The sequence below is a fragment of the Hyla sarda genome, chromosome 3 (genome assembly GCF_029499605.1).
Source record: "Hyla sarda isolate aHylSar1 chromosome 3, aHylSar1.hap1, whole genome shotgun sequence".
In the NCBI taxonomy this organism is placed as follows: domain Eukaryota; kingdom Metazoa; phylum Chordata; class Amphibia; order Anura; family Hylidae; genus Hyla; species Hyla sarda.
The window spans coordinates 1,853,263-1,873,574 of record NC_079191.1 but is presented as its reverse complement, the minus strand read 5'-3'; the positions used below and the strand labels follow the sequence as shown (position 1 = coordinate 1,873,574).

The 20,312-nt window shown below is 43.8% G+C and overlaps 1 protein-coding gene across 1 annotated transcript; it reads left to right on the top strand.

The window, feature by feature from the left end:
• The first annotated feature begins 6,369 nt into the window (after positions 1-6,369).
• On the top strand, positions 6,370-7,296 carry LOC130360452 (olfactory receptor 13C9-like). The gene has a single exon (XM_056562939.1). It carries the CDS (start codon positions 6,370-6,372, stop codon positions 7,294-7,296), a length of 927 nt encoding a protein of 308 aa, XP_056418914.1.
• Positions 7,297-20,312: the final 13,016 nt, after the last annotated feature.

Below are 20,312 nucleotides of genomic sequence, written 5' to 3'. Positions count from 1 at the left end.
CTTCAGGAAAAATTTAATTAGCAACAAATGTGAATATCACCGCAATTCTATTGTGCAAATCGCTTTATTAAACTCCATTTAGTGCGGTCCAGGCTCCAGGGCATTTAAAATGGCAGATCCACATGTGACGACATGGGGCAAGGAATCCTGTGAAGGTGGGAACAAGGGTAGGCGGGATGACCCTCAATCACATGCAGGATACAGCCTATAAGCAGCCAATCACCCCTGTGATGTCGCAGCCCTATATAATCGGAAGCTATATTGCAGCCAGTCACTTCAGCCTTTTACTGCAGAGATATAGTTAGGGACAGACAGCGCTGTGTGTTGCACTGAAAAGCTTTTTCCAGCAGTGATTCACCTCCCAGTCAAGTCAAAGTTCTGTTGCACAGAGAGAGGGACAGAGAGCAGTGTGTATTACACAGAAAAGCATTCTTACAGCAGCGATTCACCTCCCAGTCAATGTCCACAGTGTTCTATTACAGAGGAACAGCAGCAATTCAACTCAAGCACAAATCCTGACTAGAAGCAGTGACAGGAAAGGGAATGAGATTGAGAGAGAAAGTGCAATTTTGGGTGTAGTACACAGCAACTGTATGCTGCTGCATTGGTGTGCAGTGCTGTTTTTTCTGCACAAATACTTGTTTAAGCATACTGTAGCGCATTTTTCTCCCTTCATAAGTGCATAGCACATACATACATCTAAGTGGTGTACTATTTTGTTCCTGTTAAAGTCTCAAGGGCCTAGATACTGTGAAAGGACAGTCAAAAATACACATCTGCTGCTTTTCTAGACAAATACTGTTAAGCGTAGTGGAGCGCATTCTACTGCCCTCATAAGTGCATACCACCTATGTACATCTAAGTATTGTACCATTTTGTTCCTGATAAAGTCTTAAGGGCCTAGTTACTGTAAAAGGACAGCCAAAAGTACACACCTGCTGTTGTTCTAGACAAATACTTTTTTAAGCGTAGTGGAGCATGTTGTACTCCCCTCATATACGCACTAAGTATGTCAGGCAGAGAAGTTCCAGGACATGCACAGAGGAGTGGCAGAGGCCTAAATTAATCAGGACAGGCAGGGGTCGCAGCAGACTAGTGGTGAGTGGCAGCAGGAGTCGCAGCGAGAGGCCTGATCTCCTGATATCAGCTAGGGGTCATGTCTCGACCAGCAACCCATCTGCTGTCATCGATTGGGTAACACGGTCATCCACTTCATCACAAGTGACATCTGATCAACAGTCGGTGAGTTCCTCAGACACAATCCTCAGTTGGCATGGCCCGTGAGCAGTCCGTGTCCTCTCAATGCCTCTGCCTGTACGTTCAGCTTGACTATTCTGTGAGGACAATCTAAAAGAGGACAGTCAGCAGCTACTGCCCAACCAAGAAGTGGAGAAGACTTCCACCACTTCCTCCACTAGGCGGGCAAGTAGTGATAAGGAGAGTGACGTGCGAGGTGGTGTTGCCAGCATTCAGGGTCCTGAAGCAGACACTGTTGAGGAACCTGAGAAGGATATAAGTGACACGCAAACACTTGATGATGATGAAGCCAATTGAAATTGGGAGCCGGGTGAAGAAGGGCTTCATCATCATCAGAAGAAGAGGGTTGCAGGTTGCCCGTGAGGCAGCAGCTGAGCCAGCAAGGTGGTAGCATGGTTGGCAGTCAGTATGGTGGCACAAGTGGAAATTCTGGAGCCAAACATGCCCAGGGGAGACCACCTGTTTTGTAGCGTAGCAGCCCACCTTCCTGGGAGGTAGTGGAACAGGGGTTCAAGCTGATGATCCAAGCTTATAGGGGGACTCCCCTGTGTAACGTCAATGTCAACCAGTGGCAGCTCATAAGTTACACCTGCCATTTGCTCAGGCCCTTTGAGGAAGCCACCAGGATTACGGGATGAATGTCACCATTCCACTGCTTCATTTCCTACAACATGTGTTGTAAACAATGGCTGGTCAGGGCACTGGAGATGTGGCGCCTACATCTCATGGCCACATGAGCCCTATGGGGGCTGAACTGGAAGAGGAGGGGGAGGGACACAGTGGAGCACAGTTTAGTTTTCATGAAATGGGCGGTTTTTCTAGTCATCTGACAAGAGAGGAGGAGCAGGAGCAGCCAGAGGAGCTAGAGGGGTATGAGAAAGGCAAGGCAGCGGACCCAGACACACCGTTGCTGTATGCAGTGTTGATGGAGGTAGGGAGTCCCTTCGAGTCACTTGCACTAATGGCACGATGCATGGTCAGTTGCTTGCGTAGTGACCGCCGAATTGTCAACATTCAACAGCGGGATGACTTCTGTCTCTCAACCTTGATGGACCCTCGCTTCCAGCATAAAATGGGGGCCTTTTATTAAACCCAATGAGAGGGAGGACAAACTCACCTACTACAGAGACATCCTACGTAGTCAGTTGGCTGATGCCTATCTGCACCATCATCCATCCTCTCGCAGATCTGACTAGGGGGGGCCCTCTGTGATCACCTTCCACTGCAATGGCTGCTGGGGAGGTGTGGGGTGGCCTGAGCAAGAACATCTCCATCAGCAGCAGCCTAAGACTACAGTCACTTATGAGTAGCTTTCTTTACCCACATAGTGAAGCAAATCATCAGCAGCAGGTAGACCTGGAGCAGGACCTGAACCAGCAGGTGAGGGCATACCTTGACATGCCCTTGTCAACACACCTTGAAGATCTGCTGGACTTCTGGGCAACCAAACTTGATTTGTGGCCGCCACTGGCAGAGTTTGCCCTGGAAAAGCTGTCCTGCCCGGCCAGTGGTGTGCCATCTGAATGGGTGTTTAGTATGGCAGGGGCCACAGTCAACCCAAGGAGAACTCATCTGTCCACAAGATTTTGAGAGACTGACCTTTGTGGAGATGAATCAGCCAGGATTTCCACCCACCAAGGGGTGCTGAGAGGCAGGGGCTGGAACAGGTGGTAACTTGCCTGGCGGAGGACCGCCAGCTCGATTCTCACAAGATTGGTTAATCAAAAAGTTAAAATAACTTCAAATTAAATAAAAGTTAAAATACATGAAAATTCTCTTTAATATCTTGGATTTTGACGACATATGTTCTCCCTGCTGTCACATCCAGACGCTTTGCGGCAGTAATTCTAATAGCGATACCTGTAATGTTAATGTCATACTGAATAACAGTATTATTTCACTAACAGAGCACACTCCCTATGCGTGTTAGGACAAGGCAAAGTGTTCTACACCCCTTTTGAGGCTATATGGGCTCCTCATGCTTCTGTTACCTTTACGCTGTGTCGTTCAGCCACTATATGTTCCCCTTCTGCTGTCGCCAACTCCACGCTGTGTCATTCAGCCACTATATGGTCTCCTCATACTGATGCCACCTCCAGACTCATTCATTGTCATTGTGCTGCTCTGTGACAGTGATTCTAATAGTGACACCCCTGATCTGCATGTCATACTGAATAACAGCATTATTTCACTAACCCAGCACACACCCTAAGCGTGTTCTACACCCCATAGAGGCTCTCTGTAGGCCAGAAATAGGGATTTGCCGCAAATAAATTCGTACAGAACCAAATTTTTCAGAAAATTTCCCAAATCATCCGAATTCTTTAAAAAATTTGCTCATCTCTAAACTCAGTCTATGAAAATAAAATTTGGTTCAAAATCACTCTTTCCTAGCCTCTATAACTTTTATAGGGCTGTTTAACCTCTTAACGACCAAGGACGTATATTTATATCCTTGGCCGACTCCCCCGATATAACGCAGGGTCACGCGTAATATCGGGTCAGTCCCAGCATGTATCTGAAGCCGGGGCTAATAGCGTGCGGCATTGATCGAGGTGCAGCGCACTATTAACCCTTTAGACGCGGCGTTCAATGTTGAACGCCGTGTCTAAAACGAAAATGAAAGCTGCCTGGCTGCTCAGCGGGGCTGATCGGGACCACCGCAGTGAAAATGCGGTGTCCCGATCAGCTGGGACACGAGCGGAGGTCCTCTTACCTACCTCCGGCGTGTCCCTTCAGCGATTGATTGCTCCAAGCTTGAGATGCAGGCTTGAGCAATAGACCGCCGATAGCACTGATCACTGCAAAGCTATGGCTTTGCAATGAACAGTGCTGGCATTCAGTGAGTGCAGTGTTATAGCCCCCTATGGGAGCTATAACACTGCAAAAAAAAAGTTGAAAAAGAAGTTAATAAATGGGATTTAACCCTTTCCTTAATAAAAGTTCAAATCACCCCCCTTTTTCCATAAAAAACACCATGTAAATAAAAATAAATATAAACATATGTGGTATCGCCGAGTGCGTAAATGTCTGAACTATAAAAATATATAGTTAATTAAACCACAAGGTTAATGGCGTTCGCGCAAAAAAAATCCAAAGTCCAGAATAATGTATTTTTGGTCGCTTTTTATATTATAAAAAAATGAATAAAAGCAATAAAAAAGTCCAATCAATACAGAAATGGTACTGCTATAAATTTCAGATCACGGTGCAAAAAATGAGCCCTCATACCGCCCCATACGCAGAAAAATAAAAAAGTTATAGGGGTCAGAAGATGACAATATTAAACGTATAAATTTCCGTGCATGTAGTTATGATTTTTTCCAGAAGTATGACAAAATCAAACCTATATAAGTAGGGAATCATTTTAATCATATGGACTTACAGAATAAAGATAAGGCGTCATTTTTACAGAAAAATATACTGTGTAGAAACGGAAGCCCCCAAAATTTACTAAATTGCGTTTTTTATTCAATTTCGTCGCACAATGAGTTTTTTCCCGTTTCGCTGTAGTTTTTTTGGGGTAAAATGACTGATGTCACTGCAAAGTAGAATTGGTGGCACAAAAAATAAGCCATCATATGGATTTTTAGGTGCAAAATTGAAAGGGTTATGATTTTTAAATGGTGAGGAGTAAATAAACCGAAAAACCCATTCTTAAGGGGTTAAAAGTCATTTTTGTGTTCTTTAGTTTTTATTGGTACTACCTTTGCGCATATGTGACTTTTTGCTCACTTATTATTACATTTTTGGGTGGTCCGATGAATTTCACAGAGACCCCAGTATTTTATTTACATCTGAAGTGTTAATTGTGGGCATCAGCGTGATCGCTGATGTCCATCATTACTGGTTGTATCCACCGTACAGTAACATTAATGTAGTTCATAATATAGTGTCTATACCTGTGTTTGATAGTGGTGTCGTAATTCTTATGTGATCTTTGGCCGGATGTTTAGTTTTAGCAGCATACAAAATAAGGTTTTCCCGGGTTGCAGTGTGGCCCGAGACATAACGTCACTAGTAAGGTGTTTAAAGGAGCCTGTCTGCTTCAATGGATGAAGTGACCACTGAGTGGGGAGGAGATCATTCTGCGGTGAGTTGTCGTTTTGCAACAGCTGAAGGCACCCAGGTTAGAAAACCCTGGTCTTTTGTTCAAAGCAAAACATGGAAGGCAGCACAAATGTGTTTCTATGGGTGGGGTGGATGATGTTTAGGAAAGAGAAAAGTGACCTCATACGGAAAAAAAAACAAGGAATATTAGGACTTGTAGTTGGGGGGAGGGGACTCCAACAGGAAATAGCAAGTTCACAAAAAGAAATCAGCAGCATTATAGTAAACTCAGAACATAGCCATTTAGCCACAAGACAAGCACAGATCCTTCCTAAGCATGTCCATTACTGTCTGGCAGGTAAGCACAAAAATCACCTTAAGGTGGAGAACCCCTTTAATAATACTTATTGGTAAATCATTAGAATCAGCTTATTGCTATATACAGTATTTAAAAGGTACTCCCCTGGAAAACTCTGCCATAGAGTTGTATTGAGGGGGTGTGTGAGCAGCCGCTTCGTGTGGTGGTCAACACGCCCCCTTCCCGCGGGCTGTCGGGGCCCCGTACAGGAAGTACCAGCGGTCGGACACCCCCCTCGCGATCTGCAACTTATCCCCTATCTTTATGATAGGGGATAAGTTGTTCACCACTGGACTACTCCTTTAAGAATATAAGATGATAGTAAAAAATATAAAATTTGGGGATATATTTGTAGCCATAAAAACTTATTTTGTCTAACTTTCATATCCATTAATTTTTAGGAACTTCTGTGATTTTACGCATAAGACAGGTAAATTCTTTTCTCCGGCTTTGTAATAAGCTGACTGACACTTCATGTACAATATACGAGTTTACCCAAAAGGAATCTTCATGAGGTTTATATCTGATTTGATGCACAAAGAATCTTGTCAGAAGATGAAAATGATCTTGTTTTCAGTGACTGTGAAGGCTTCATCTGTAGGTGTTCTGATCTTCTGTTGAAGACCTGTAATGCTGAACTCTACAAATAAATAAATAAATAGTTTTAACTTTAACACATTGCATAAACACTACATTTATGTGATATGGATTATGGTAACCAGACCTTGCTGAAGGAATTGATCTTGACCGGATTTTCTCAGAACCCTAAGACAAGAATATTACTGTCCGTTCTGTTCTTATTCATATATATATTGGTTATCTTGGGGAACAGTTTCATGATCTTCACCGTCATCCTCAGTCCCCAGTTACACACTCCTATGTATTATTTCCTCTGTAATTTGTCTTTTATTGATTTGTGTTTCACATCCTGTAATATGCCAACAATTTTGTTCAATATAATTTTTAATACAAGCGCAATTTCTGTCATTGGATGCTTTGTCCAAATGGACCTTGGTCTTTTTCTCGGTATAACTGAGTGTATTTTACTGGCGGTGATGGCCTATGACCGGTATATTGCTATATGCCTCCCCTTATATTACACCACCATTATGAGCTGGAGAGTCTGTGGATACATCACTGTTATCATGTGTTTGGGAAGTTTTTACTTTACTCTTACCCCGACCATCATGAAACCTCTTGTCTTCTGTAAAGGGAATAAATTGAACCATTTTGCATGTGAAATTTTAGCGGTTATAGAATTGGCGTGTGGGGATCTCTCCGCTACTAAATTCTTATTGATTGTTCACAGTTTTATTATTCTTGTATCTCCTCTTATATTCATTGTTGTGACCTATATTTGTATTATTGCCTCCATATTGAAAATAAGTTCTGCTCAGGGTAGGTCCAAAGCCTTCTCCACCTGCACGTCCCATCTCACTGTGGTTGTAATGTTTTATGGGACAAGTGTGACCACGTACACGGGTCAAGCAAGACTTTCTTTTATGCAGAAATATATTTCTCTAGGTTATGGGCTTGTCACTCCTATGTTAAATCCTTTGATCTATAGTCTGAGGAACAATGAAGTCAAAGAAGCCTTTAAGAAAATATTGACCAAATATTCTGTATTGTGATCATTTCAAGGAGACAAACATTCAACATTGAAATTAGGATGTCATACATGGTTATCATTATTTATAGATGTTTTATTTATTTTATGGAAGGTAGTTAATGTTTTACACACAAAAAAAAAAAAATATGACAAATGGATGGAGCATCAGCAGGTATCCATATTCTGTAGTCTGTACAGTTAGTGCACTACAAATCCCAGCTAGCAGAGAACAATATATATAGCTATCACATTGCAAACAGAGCATATCATTGTTCAGTAAGCTGACCTCATACAAAGACCTCCGCTGACCTGCAATACAGTTGGTGCACTACAAATCACAGCCAGCAGCGAACCAGCCCATAGAAGCTATCCCATTTCACATACCTAACAAATTAAGCAAAGCAGTGGGCTGACATTTATTTTAGCATAATTACATATTAAAGCATTGTAAACATGGCATAGCTCTCTAAGTGTCAGTTATGTGTATTTTTTGGGTTCAATGCAACATTTTTTTTAACCTAGGTTTAATGCAGCAGTTAAAGTGAATGCAGCATAGATGTATTTTGTGGGTTTAAACAGAGTTGTTTATTTTTATTTTTTTAACCTCAGTTCAAAGCTAAAAGTATTGAGAGTTAAAGTTGACTAGTCAGTGAGTAACAAATCACCCAAAAAAGATACCACAAATCTCCTACAATAATAATAATAATAAAAAATCTGATAAATAAATTGTTGGATGGGGTAGAGGACAGAGCACGTCTGCCAAGTCCTCTGCCAGTGAGAATGTTGGTGGCTGTACCAGCACCAGTACAGGTATCAGCAGCAAGGTTACCTGGTGGTATTAGTGAAATTAAAAAAAGCACAAACGGATGCGCTCCGTAGTGTAACACCAAAGGTGAGTTGGTAACGCTAAGTGTGAATTGCGCTTACCACATGAAGTTGTACTCCAACCAAGTACAACAATGGGACAGGGTGTATCATCAAAGGGTCTCTGCAGCTTCGTCCAGCTGAAATAGAATCACGATAAAAACAAGCAATCTCCAGGTAGCAGAGCGGGATCAATGGAAGCGCTGAGACCAGATAAGAAGTTAAAAGGATTTATTTCCCATAATGCAACGCGTTTCACGGTCACCCGCTTCCTCAGGCATCAAAAAAATCTGATAAATAAATTGTTGGATGGGGTATAGGACAGAGCACGTCTGCCAAGTTCTCTGCCAGTGAGAATGTTGGTGGCTGTACCAGCACCAGTACCGGTATCAGCAGCAAGGTTACCTGGTGGTATTAGTAACAGCCATGTCAGCATGCAAAAGTCCTCACTGTCTGCCAGGTGTTATGTGGTTCTGGAGGATAGTATGGCATTTGTAGACTGTTTAACTGGTTTGAGGTTTTCTCAGGAGGACGATATGACGGTGGAAATGTTCGTCCTCAACTGTCTGTTCCATCATCTCTGTCTTTGCATAACATCCCCCATCCCCTAAATTTAAGCAGAAGGATGGTATTAGCCATGAGGAGGAATTGTGTGTAGACAGTCAACTTTTGGTGGAGGTCAAAGCAGTGGCCGAGTATAGCACTAGTGGGACTGGTGGTCTTAGGTGTGGTGGGAATGCTGTCAGGCATTGGTGAATATGCTGAGGTGGAGGAATGAGCCCATAATCAGACATCTAAAGTACATATTGAAAGGAATGCTATGGACGATGAGGAATACTTTAAAGGGGTACTACCATGCTGACAACTTATCCCCTATCTAAAGGATAGGGGATAAGTTGCCTGATCGCACAGGGTCCTGCTGCTGGGGACCACCGCGATCTCGCATGCAGCACCCGCTCTCATCGCTCCAGGGTTTGATGACTGCCGATCACGGGGCCGGAGTATCGTGATGTCACGGCTCCGCCCCATGTTACGTCATGCTCCGCCCCTTCAATGTAAGTCTATGGCAGCAGGCGAGACAGCTGTCTCACCCGCTGCCATAGACTTACATTGAGGGGCGGAGCGTGACATCACACGAGGGCGGAGCTGTGACATCACAATCACCGGCCCCGTCATCAGACCTGGAGCGGATGTTCGCTCCGGGGCCTGATGAGAGCGGGGTGCTGCGTGCGAGATTGCGGGGGTCCCCACACGATCAGGCAACTTATCCCCTATCCTTTAGATAGGGGATAAGTTGTCAGCACGGTGTTACCCCTTTAATGATGAGGATGTTAGCAGGCCTGTTGGTCTAAACAGCTCAGGAGCAGGTGACGATGATGCTGTTGCATCTGTAGGCTCGAGGTGGGCTACTCCATGCAGTTTTTGGTGTGCAGCACATTGGATGCCACAGTAGATACTTAGAGTAATAGCTATGGCAAGGGCCAGCAATACATGATTAACATTTTCAAAATGTGATTTTTCTACAGACCTGTTGCAAGTCCCAAAAAGCGAGATTTTTGTCAGTTTTTTTTTTTTTCAAAAAGCAATTTCAATAGTGTGAACCGACCTGTTGTAAGTCCCAAAAAGGAAGAATTGTATGTAATGTTTTTAAAATTTGAAAAAGTAATTTTTTTGTGTTTACAGACCTTTTTCAAAAAGGGGGATTTTTGTCTAATATGTTTTAAAATTTCAAAACTTGATTTTTCTAGGCCTTTTGCATTTCCCAAAATAAGAGGATTTTGTTTCATTCTTTTAAATTTTCAATATCTAAAAAAAATATAAAGTTCTTCAGTATCCTGTTGCAAATTCCATAAAGGAACAATTCTGTATCATTCTTTCAAGTTTTAAAAATAAGAAAAGAAACACTACTTTACTGTGTACAGGTTCTTGTATGTACTTTTGCAACTAACATGAAGGTAATTTTTTTTTATTATTCTTATAAATTTTCATTTACAGTTACAATCCTCAAAAGGAGAATTTTGTATGTGTATATATATATATATATATATATATATATATATATATATATATGTATATATATATATATATATTATTATTATTATTATTATTTTTTTTTTTTTCAAATAAAAAAAAATTCACAACAGCAATTTCTTCACTTTCATCAGTAGTGAAGAAAATTTTACCTATCCATTACCAAGGGCATACAGGTACACCCTCGGACCCTGGTACTTAAGGACCAAGGGCATACCTGTACGTCCTGGTCCACTTAACTGGGTTTAAACCGTTCCCAATAGCGGAGAACGGGTTAAACCCTGTGGGTCTTGGTTGCTACGGGCAGCCAGGACCCACGGTTATTGCCGGGTACCGCTGATCAGGACACTAACCCTTTAGACAAAGTGAAACTGCCCCAGCAGCTCATCGGAGCTCATCGGGACTATTGCGTCATAATCGTGATGTCCGTTCGGCGATCTGCTGCTCTGAGCCTGGTTACACTGATCAATGCTATGCTATGCCAATACATATTAAGATGTCTGATCCCGGGTGTCTTACCGCTGGGGACCCACGCAATCTGTCCGCACCCACCTGCTGGAGGCTCCGAGTGTGAAGAGTAACGGCCACAGGGCTGGAGTATTGTGATGTCACAACTCCGCCCCATGTGACATCATGACCCACCCCCTGAATGCAAGTCTATGGGAGGGGACATGACAATCAGACATCTGACAACGTGTTCGCTTCGGGTCTGATTACCGACGACCACAGGGCCGGTGGCGTGTGACGTCACGCCTCCACCCCCATATGATGTCACGCTCCGCCCCTCAATGCATGCCTACGAGAGGGTGCATGATAGCTGTCACGCCCCTCCCATAGGCTTGCATTGAGGGGCGGAGCGTGACATCACACGGGGGCGGAGGCGGGATGTCACACGCCGCCGGCCCTGTGGTCGTCGGTAATCAGACACGGAGCGAACACGCTCCGGGGACTGATTACAAACGGGGTGCCGCGTGCAAGATCCCTGGGGTCCCCAGCGGCAGGACTCCCATGATCAGGCATCTTATTATCCTTTGGATAGGGGATAAGATGTCTAAGCACTGTAGAACCCCTTTAAGGACCAAGCCCATTTTGGCTTGGTCCTTAAGAGGTTAAAAAGGTCGATTCACCAGGGTTGCCAAACGTTCATGAAATGTTTGACTCTAGTAAAGCTATATATTTAATGGAAAAAAAATGCCCCTAAACATAACATTTTGAACCTTTCCGTTAAAGATAAAAAAAAAAAAAACTCTGCTCCTGAAATAATTTGAAACTGGTAAAATTATCTGATGTAAATCAGACTTTGCTTTTGAATTGTGATTTAATAAAATCATTGTGAAAAACAACCAAAATACTGAAACTGTTCTTGACAAAAATCTAGTTACCTGAACTTAATATTTTGTTGCACAACCTTTTGACTTCAAACACGTCCCGATGTGCCTGTGCTCACTGAATCCGGGCAATCTGCAAACTGCCGAGATCACACAGTTTTGGCATGTCAGCACGTCCAGATGGAGCCCATATGGCATCAAGGGGCTGGCTCGTCAGGGTATACAAGAAGTAGTCAAGCCTCCTGTGATCAGCTGTGGTCTCCAGCCAAACAGGATAACAGGAAAGGCTTGAGACAAAAGTCATCAATACTGCCATGAATGTTGAACCTGGGGGGACCAGAGAAAGATGAAAAAGTGGACAATCCGTGTCAGACCAGTAAATCAAATAAATGCATAACTTACATAACTTTGCACAAAGGGGACGTAGTTAAAAGTTAATAAATCCCAGAATACCCCTTTAAGAGGTAACTTTCAACGAGACTTCTCTAGGGATCTTGGCCCAGTCCTCATAAGATACTGCTCCAGCTGTTTCAGGTGTGAAGATGTCTGTAAGTTATAGCTCCTTCCACAGATCTTCAATAGGATTCAGATCAGGGGTCATAGAATAGTCCAATGTTTTGCTCTAATCCATTCTTGGGTGTTTTTAGCTGTGTGTTTGGGGTCATTATTCTGTTGTGGAACCCATGACCTGTAACTGAGACCAACCTTCCTGACTCTGGGCTGCACATTTTTTCTCCAAAATGCCTTAATAGTTTTGAGATTGTACCCTGAACAGATTCAAGACACCTTGTAGCAGATGCAGCAAAGCCTCCCCAAAACACAATCAAGCCTCCTTCTTGCTTCACAGTAGGTTCAGTCTTCTTTTCTTTGTTTGCTTCACTTTGTGTCTGTGCACAAAGCTGATGTGACTTGCCAAAAAATCTCCAGTTTTATTTTTGGCTCATCTGTCCAAAGGACATTCTCTCAGAAGCATTGTGGTGTGTCAATATGCATTTTGACAATTCAGGTCTTGCTTTTTAATAATTTGCTTTCAACACTGGTGTCCTACTCGTTTATCTACGATTAAGTCCACTTTGACTCAAACAGTGACAGGTGGTGTGATCTGACACTCATGGACCTTGACCTTTGAGTTCACCTCTAATATCTTTAAAGGGGTAGTCCGGCCCTGAGACATCTTAGCCAGTCACCCCTGTGATGTCACAGCCCTATATAATCGGCAACCATATGGTCGCCAGTCACTTCAGCCTTTTATTGCAGAGCGATAGCTAGGGACAGACAGCAGTGTGTGTTGCACAGAAAAGCATTTTTCCAGCAGTGATTCACCTCCCAGTCACTACAGCGTTCTATTACAGAGAGGGACAGAGAGCAGTGTGTTGCACAGTGTGTTGCACAGAACAGCAGCGATTCACCTCAAGCCCAAATACTTCCTAAAAGCACTGATAGGGAAGGGAGTGAGATTGAGAGAGTAAGTGCAATTTTTGGTGTAGAACACAGTGACTGTGTGCTGCAGCACTGATGTGTATTGCTGATGTTGCACACAAATATTTTTTTAAGCGTACTGGAGCGCATTGTCCTCCCCTCACAAGTGCATACCACACACCTACACCTAATTGGTGTACTATTTTTTTCTTGTTAAAGTCTTAGGGCCTAGATACTGGGAAAGGCAAGCCAAAAGTACACACGCATACTGTTGTCTCTTGGACATGGCTTTGCCGATGGATTGCTGGCAGAATGACTGACTCGAAGTAGGAGGAGCAGGACCATCTGGAGCGACAGAAGATGGGTATGACACACAGCTCCCTTCGGCTGAGGTGGTGGAGCCTTGGTTGGATGAAACAGGGATGCAGCAGGCAGGGCCACATGAGCCCTGTGGGGGCTGTACTAGAGGAGGAGGAGCAGGGGGAGGGGCAGAGTGGAGCACAGTTTAGGTTTCGCAAGATGGGTGCTTTTTCTAGTCATCTGACAGGAGAGGAGGAGCAGAAGCAGCTAGAGGAGCTAGAGGGTTATGAGGAAGGCGAGACAGAGGACCCAGACACACAGTTGCAGTATGCAGTGGAGATGGAGGCAGGGAGTCCCTCCGAGTCACTTGCCCAAATGACACGATGCATACTCAAGCATTGTTGCTTGCCTAGTGACCGCTAAATTGTCCCCATTCAGCAGCGGGATGACTTCTGCCTCTCCCCCTCATTGGACCCTTGCTATGGCCACAAAATGGGGGCCTTTTTTTCACCCACTGAGAGGGAGGACAAACTTACCTACTACAGAGACATCCTACGTAGTCAGTTGGCTGATTCCTATCGGCACCATCGTCCATCCTCTCGCAGGTCTGACTCGGGGGGCCTTCTGCGCTCACCTTCCACTGCCATGGCTGCTGGTGAGGGGAGGGGTGGCAGGAGCAGTACCAGCTCAATCAGCAGCATCCTTAATCTACAGTCGTTGATGAAAAGCTTTCTTCACCCGCATAGTGAAGCAACTCATCAGCAGCAGGTAGACATGGAACAGGACCTGAACCAGCAGGTGGTGGCATACCTTGCCAACACACCTTGAAGATCTGCTGGACTTCTGGGCAGCCAAACTTGATTTGTGGCCGTAACTAGCAGAGTTTGCCCTGGAAAAGCTGTCCTGCATGGCCAGTAGTGTGCCATCAGAGCGGGTGTTTAGTGCAGCGGGGGCCATAGACACCCCAAGGAGAACTCCTCTGTCCACAAAAAATGTGGAGAGACTGACCTTTGTGAAGATGAATCAGGGATGGATCAGTCAGGATTTCCAGCCACCAATGCCTCATGCATCAGAGTAGATTGACCATGGTGACACACCAACACTTCACAAATATGGATAGTGCCAAACAGATTTAAGGCGCTGCTCCCCATTTACAGACATTCCTCCGCATCAGGCCACAAGTAATTATTGAGGACATGCATTACATAAAACGTAACTTTTGATAATATGCTTAGGATAAAATATATGGACCCAATTTTTTTTTTTAAATCAAACAAAAGCAAAGGTGAGCAAAAAACACTGTGTGCCACCTGCGCCACTAAGTATTGATGTGATGCAAAGACCTCTAAAAGGTAGAAGGGAATAACGTATGGTCCATTGTAACCAGTGGGGCTAAAAATGTCCCCAGTAAGGCCCTACTCTCGCATTATAAATTCCCATCTTTGCAAATATTACTCTCCCTAAAAAGGGCGGCCCAACACAGGAACCTCTCCCTATTTTCACCTACAAACACTGCCATTTCCCAGGGTTTTTAGGTGGAAATAGATAGTTTCCTGTGTGGGGCCACCCTTTTTAGGGCGAGTAACACATGCCAAGATTCAATTAATAGTGCGAGATTGGGGACTTACAGGGGAAGGTTTTACCCCCCACCTGCTACAATGGACAATACGTTGTTCCCTTCCACCTTTTCGAGGAAAGTGTTTCTCGTTTTAAAAAGTGCGGCCCCACCCAGGAACCAATCCCTATTTCCACCTAAAAACCCTGGGAAATGGCAGTCATTGTAGGTGGAAATAGGAAGAGGTTTCTGTGTGGGGTCACCCTTTTTAGGGCGAGTAACACTTGCCAATAAGGGAATTAATAATGCAGGAGTAGGGCCTTACAGGGGAAGTTTTTACCCCCACTTGTTACAATTGACCATACGTTGTTCCCTTCCACCTATTTTATTCTAAGCATATTATTAAAAGTTAAGTTTTACTTAATGCATATCCTCAATACTTACTTGTGCACACTAACACATTTATAAAAGAGACCGTTTTCTTCTGCCTCAGCTACAATTCTGATCCTGCCACTCGGCTGATGCCAATCATCTGATGCCAAGTTCTCCTTGTTTTCACCCACCTTCATCACCGGGTATTGGTATTGCCACCCACTGCACCACTCTGTCGCCAGGTCCCTTTCAGGACTGATGCTGCTGCCACTTCCAAATGTTATGTCCTGCGCTCATGCGCTCAAGCCAGAAACGCTGGACAGGAGCACTTTCCTATTCTGCCTACTTCAGCAGGCGGGGCCTTGATTCGCATCGCGGGACGCACCCGCATGCAAATTCCTGCCCATCTCTCACCTCCGTTCTCTGCTGCTCCCTTTCGGCTTTTGCAGCCCCGTCGCATGTGCCCCTGCCTCCTAAGGCGCGCGCCGGAGCTCTTAGATTTAAAGGGTCAGTAGGCCCTTAATTATTGCTTCCACCTGAACCTCAGTTATAAGTTTCTGCACCTCCCATTATTCCCTGCTGGATCTTTGTTGCCTTGTGCCTGAGAGAAAGTGTTCCTTTGCCTTGCCTTTCCATGTTCCTGACTCCATTGTTCTATGACCTGACCTCGCTCCAGTGCCGCCTGCCTTTAGACCTACTGTTACGTGCCAGACTTCACACATGTGCCACCAGCCCTGACCTTCAGTTATCCTGACCATGATTTGACGTATCCCTCCTTTGCCTCATATTTCCTCAGCCGCCTGTGTGGTCGAGTCGTGCCAGGGGTAGCGACCTGGAGGCTGCCTTCCGCAGCAAGACCATCCCGCTTAGTGACGGGCTCTGTTGAAAACCAGCGACACCTTAGACTCCGCTCCCTTGCACGGCCCACATCATCTACAACAAAGGTACAGCAGATCCACTACTGCCCTGTGAGCTACAGCTATTGCTGTGAGTCTTACACCAGGCTGTCTCATTCTTCCACCATATGTTCTCCTCATGCTGATGCCAGCTCCAGGCTGTCTCATTCTGCCATCATATGTTCTCCTCATCCTGATGCAGGCTCCAAGCTGTCTCATACTGCCACCATGTGTTCTCATGCTTCTGCCTCCTCCACGCTGTGTCATTCAGCCACTATATGGTCTCCTCATGCTTCCACCAACTCCAAGCTGTGTCATTAAGCCACTATATGGTCTCATCTTGCTGCCGCCAACTCCAAGCTGTGTCATTAAGCCACTATATGGTCTCATCTTGCTGCCGCCAACTCCAAGCTGTGTCTTTCAAATACTATATGGTCTCCCTATGCTGCCTTCAACTTAAGGCTGTTTCATTAAGTCACTATATGGTCTCCTCATGTTGCACCCAACTCCAGGTTGTGTCATTCAGCCACTATATGGTCTCCTCATGCTGCCACACCTCCACACTGTGTAATTTAGCCACTATATGGTCTCCTCACACTGATGCCACCTCCAGGCTTTGTCACTGTGCCACTCTGTGACAATGATTCTAATAGTAATGCCTCTGATCTGCATGTCGTACTGAATAACAGTATTATTTCACTAACCCAGCACACACCCTATGCGTGTTACAGCAAGGAACAGTGTTCTACACCTCTATTTTGGCTCTCTGTGTGCCAGAAATAGCCGTTTTTAATAGTGATTCAAGGCAAATAAATTCAGCCCGAAAATTCTGTGAATTTAATACATTTTTCAAAAATGTGGTCATCTCTAGTAAGAGCAGTAGATGCAAATGCTCATGGATGTATAAGTAGAGGTAAGAGCAGTAGAATTAAGTGCTTATGGGTGTATAAGAAGATGTAATAGCAGTAGACCAAAGCAGAGAGGGGCCTGGGGGGACAGAAAAGTCTGGGGGGGCATGGGGGTATGGACGACATAGGCATCTGGAGGAGGAGGACATAGGGGTCTGAAGGAGGAGGACAGAGGGGTCTGGTTGGCATAGGGGTCTTGAGGAAGAGGACATAGTGGTTTGAAGAAGGAGGAAAAAGGTGTTTGGGGGGACACATAGGGGTTTGGAGGTGGAGCACTTAGGCAACTGAAGAAGGACATAGGAGTATTGAGGAGACATAGAGGTTTGGAAACACAGAGGGGTCTAGAAGAGGACTTAAGGGTTGGGGGAAAGGGTATGAGGAGAGAGGGGCCTGGAAGAGAACAGTACAGGGGTGTCAGTATTATTTTTCAGGGCACAGCATGTGAGGGAGTTATGTTCAGGGGCCTGGTCTGTGGCAGTATTATTTTCAGGGGCACATTGTGTGGCAGGGTTATAGTCAGGGACATGATGTCTAGTAGGATTTTTACTAGGTAAGATCACTAGGACAAGACAGGATTCTTTACAGGAGCTGTACAGACCCAAAAATCTTGGGTTTATGACTACCTCACAGAAGAAGATAAGGAGTTCCCTCCACACTCTACCCTAGTCTCTCCTCTCTCTACAGAATTAGAGAGGAAGCTCATTCACCCTCTAGAGTTCTACTGTGTAAGTGTCCGGGAATTTACACAATGCAGGATATGGGCTTCATAGACATTCTATAGAATCTGTTTCCTAAAGACATTTGAGAGACAGGGAGAAAAACACTTATTAGAACCCTTTTTCCTGATCTTTCTAACAGGCAGGACTGAACACCCCGACCAATTAAACCTTCTGATATGCCTCAATGATATGTCAAACTTTTTTTAAATGATTTAAACACCTTAAACTTGCCTCTGTTTTTCCTCTGCAGTAATAGAATGGACAGAAGTTGTGTTCACAGTCAAAGTCTACACATTACACCAACATCCTCATCAAACATCAAAATTAAATGGAATCAACCAAAAACACGTTCACCTGACACTTTAGGCTGCCGGAGTCAATGATTACCCTGCTAGCGCACAGGCTTTCAGAATTTATGTAGAGGTGTGCGCTGCTAGATAAATCTCTATGCATCAGGGCTGCCTGTGCGTTCTCCGTGAAATCTCCGCCAGTTCTGAGCTAGTCCTGATTTCAAGCAGAGTTACACTTGTAAGCATAAACTGTGCCAACTTTGAATGTGGATGACCATGCCCGCTTAATGCAAAGCCCCACCCCATCTTTTGCAAGGTCTGCCCACTTGGCAGAGATTATCAAAATATCACCAAATTTTGCTCGAGGACCTCCCTTGTGCAAAAATGATGAAACTTTTGATGCCTTTCATCAGTATTCCATTGACTAATGCCCTCTTAGAAAACTGTTGTTCTTGGATCTGGTCATGTAGAGGTTACTGCTGCTCTGTTCTATCGTCTCCTGGAGACTTGCTCTTCATTTGCATTAGGGAAAGACTTAATAGCCTAATAATAATTCCTAAGATGGGACATAAGTCATTACACAGATTAGTCTCAGGGGCTTATACTTCACCCTGATAAACAGCTCTAAATGCTATATAGGCAACAGGACAGCAAGAAAGGTCAGACATACTGTGTCTCTATCTCAGAAGCTTATACATCTATGAAGACTTGGATTCTCTCCTAGGGATGAAGATCTCTTTTTAACCCTTTACCTTTCCTCCTTTTGGCTGCAGAACCAGCTGAGAACTTGACAATTACCGAGTATTTATTTTCCCAGTACTGACTGATTTTTGGCTCTGCTCCATTGTTATACATTTCTGATTATTGAATCCACTTCTTGTCCCTTCGGAGGCTCCGGTTGCTGATCTCTTCTCCCGACGTTGTTTATTTTGTACCGACACAAACTCAGCAGGAAATCGCTGTATGGAGAGATGATTTAGCCACTGGGTAAAGTTTTCTTTTATTTCTACCTTCACATTATTTATAAAGATTATGGAGATGTTTTTGTAGGTTTTTAGTTTTGTAGGGGCCATCTGAACTGTTTTGGGCACTTTTAACGACAATGGGCATAAATACATGTGCCAGAAGCTGTAAGGTGTGTCAAGGTATTGATGGGCGTATTGTAACACCGGGCTTTTTTGTGGCATAGGTGCATGTCTTATTTCTGTGCCAGTAGTTTTGTTTTATGCTCTTTTATACAACTGTAGCATCTTTTTCCAGAGCTTCCTGTATTTCTGACAGTTGTGGCTTTCTTGGTCTACCTGACCTTGGCTTGGTGTCAGGAAATCCCCGAATTGTCCACTCATTTGGATATCTTATCATATTCTTTTTAACTTGTTAAAAAACCTTGTTACGCTATTTTTTTCTGTTCACAATGGCTCGGTATCTCACCTGCATAGTGCACTTATTCGAAAGTGAGCAAACTCATGAACTATTTAACAGAGACACTAATTGTAATGTAATGCCACAGGTGAGGGAAATTAACTTGTATTTTTTATTATTATTTTTATTAATATTGTAACCTGTGTACACCTCTTAGGGTGTCTGTAACAAGGCCAAACATTCATGGGGACATTGGAGTGAAAGAGAAAGTGGTATTATTATATGTCATATGTGACAACAATTGCAATCAATCACTACACTTAACCCCGTAAGGACTCCGCCCATTTTCACCTTAAAGACTCAAAACAATTTTTGTTTTTGCACTTTCATTTTTTCCTACTCCTCTTCTAAAAATCATAACACGTTCAATTTTGCACCTACAGACCCATATAAGGGCTTGTTTTTGCACCACCAATTGTACTTTGCAATGACATCACTTATTTTAGAACATAATCTGCGGTGAAACAAAAACTAATTATTTGTGAGGTGAAATTAAAAAAAGAAACGCCATTTTGCTACTTTTTAGGGCTTCCGTTTCTACGCAGCGCACTTTTTGGTAAAAATGACAGCTTATTTTTAATCTGTAGGCCCATATGGTTGCAAGGATACCCAATTGATATGGGTTTTATTTTAAAAATTACAACTACATGCACCAAAATTTGTATTTTTAAACTTGTCATCTTTTGACCCCTATAACTTTTTTTTCCACACAAGGGGCTCATTTTTTGTTCCGTGGTCTGTAGTTTTTATTGTAGTTCATTTTTGTTTTGATGGGACTATTTGATCGCTTTTTATTAATATTTTTATGGTATATGAAGTCACCAAAAATGCATTTTTTTGCGTGTACGCCATCGACCGTCCAGTTAAGCTACCCTTATATTTTAATAGTTAGGACATTTACACACGCAGCAGTACCACATATGATTATTTTAAA

Coding starts and splice junctions, on each gene's coding strand:
- LOC130360452 (XM_056562939.1), top strand. CDS start 6,370: ATGGATTATGGTAACCAGACCTTGCTGAAGGAATTGATCTTGACCGGA.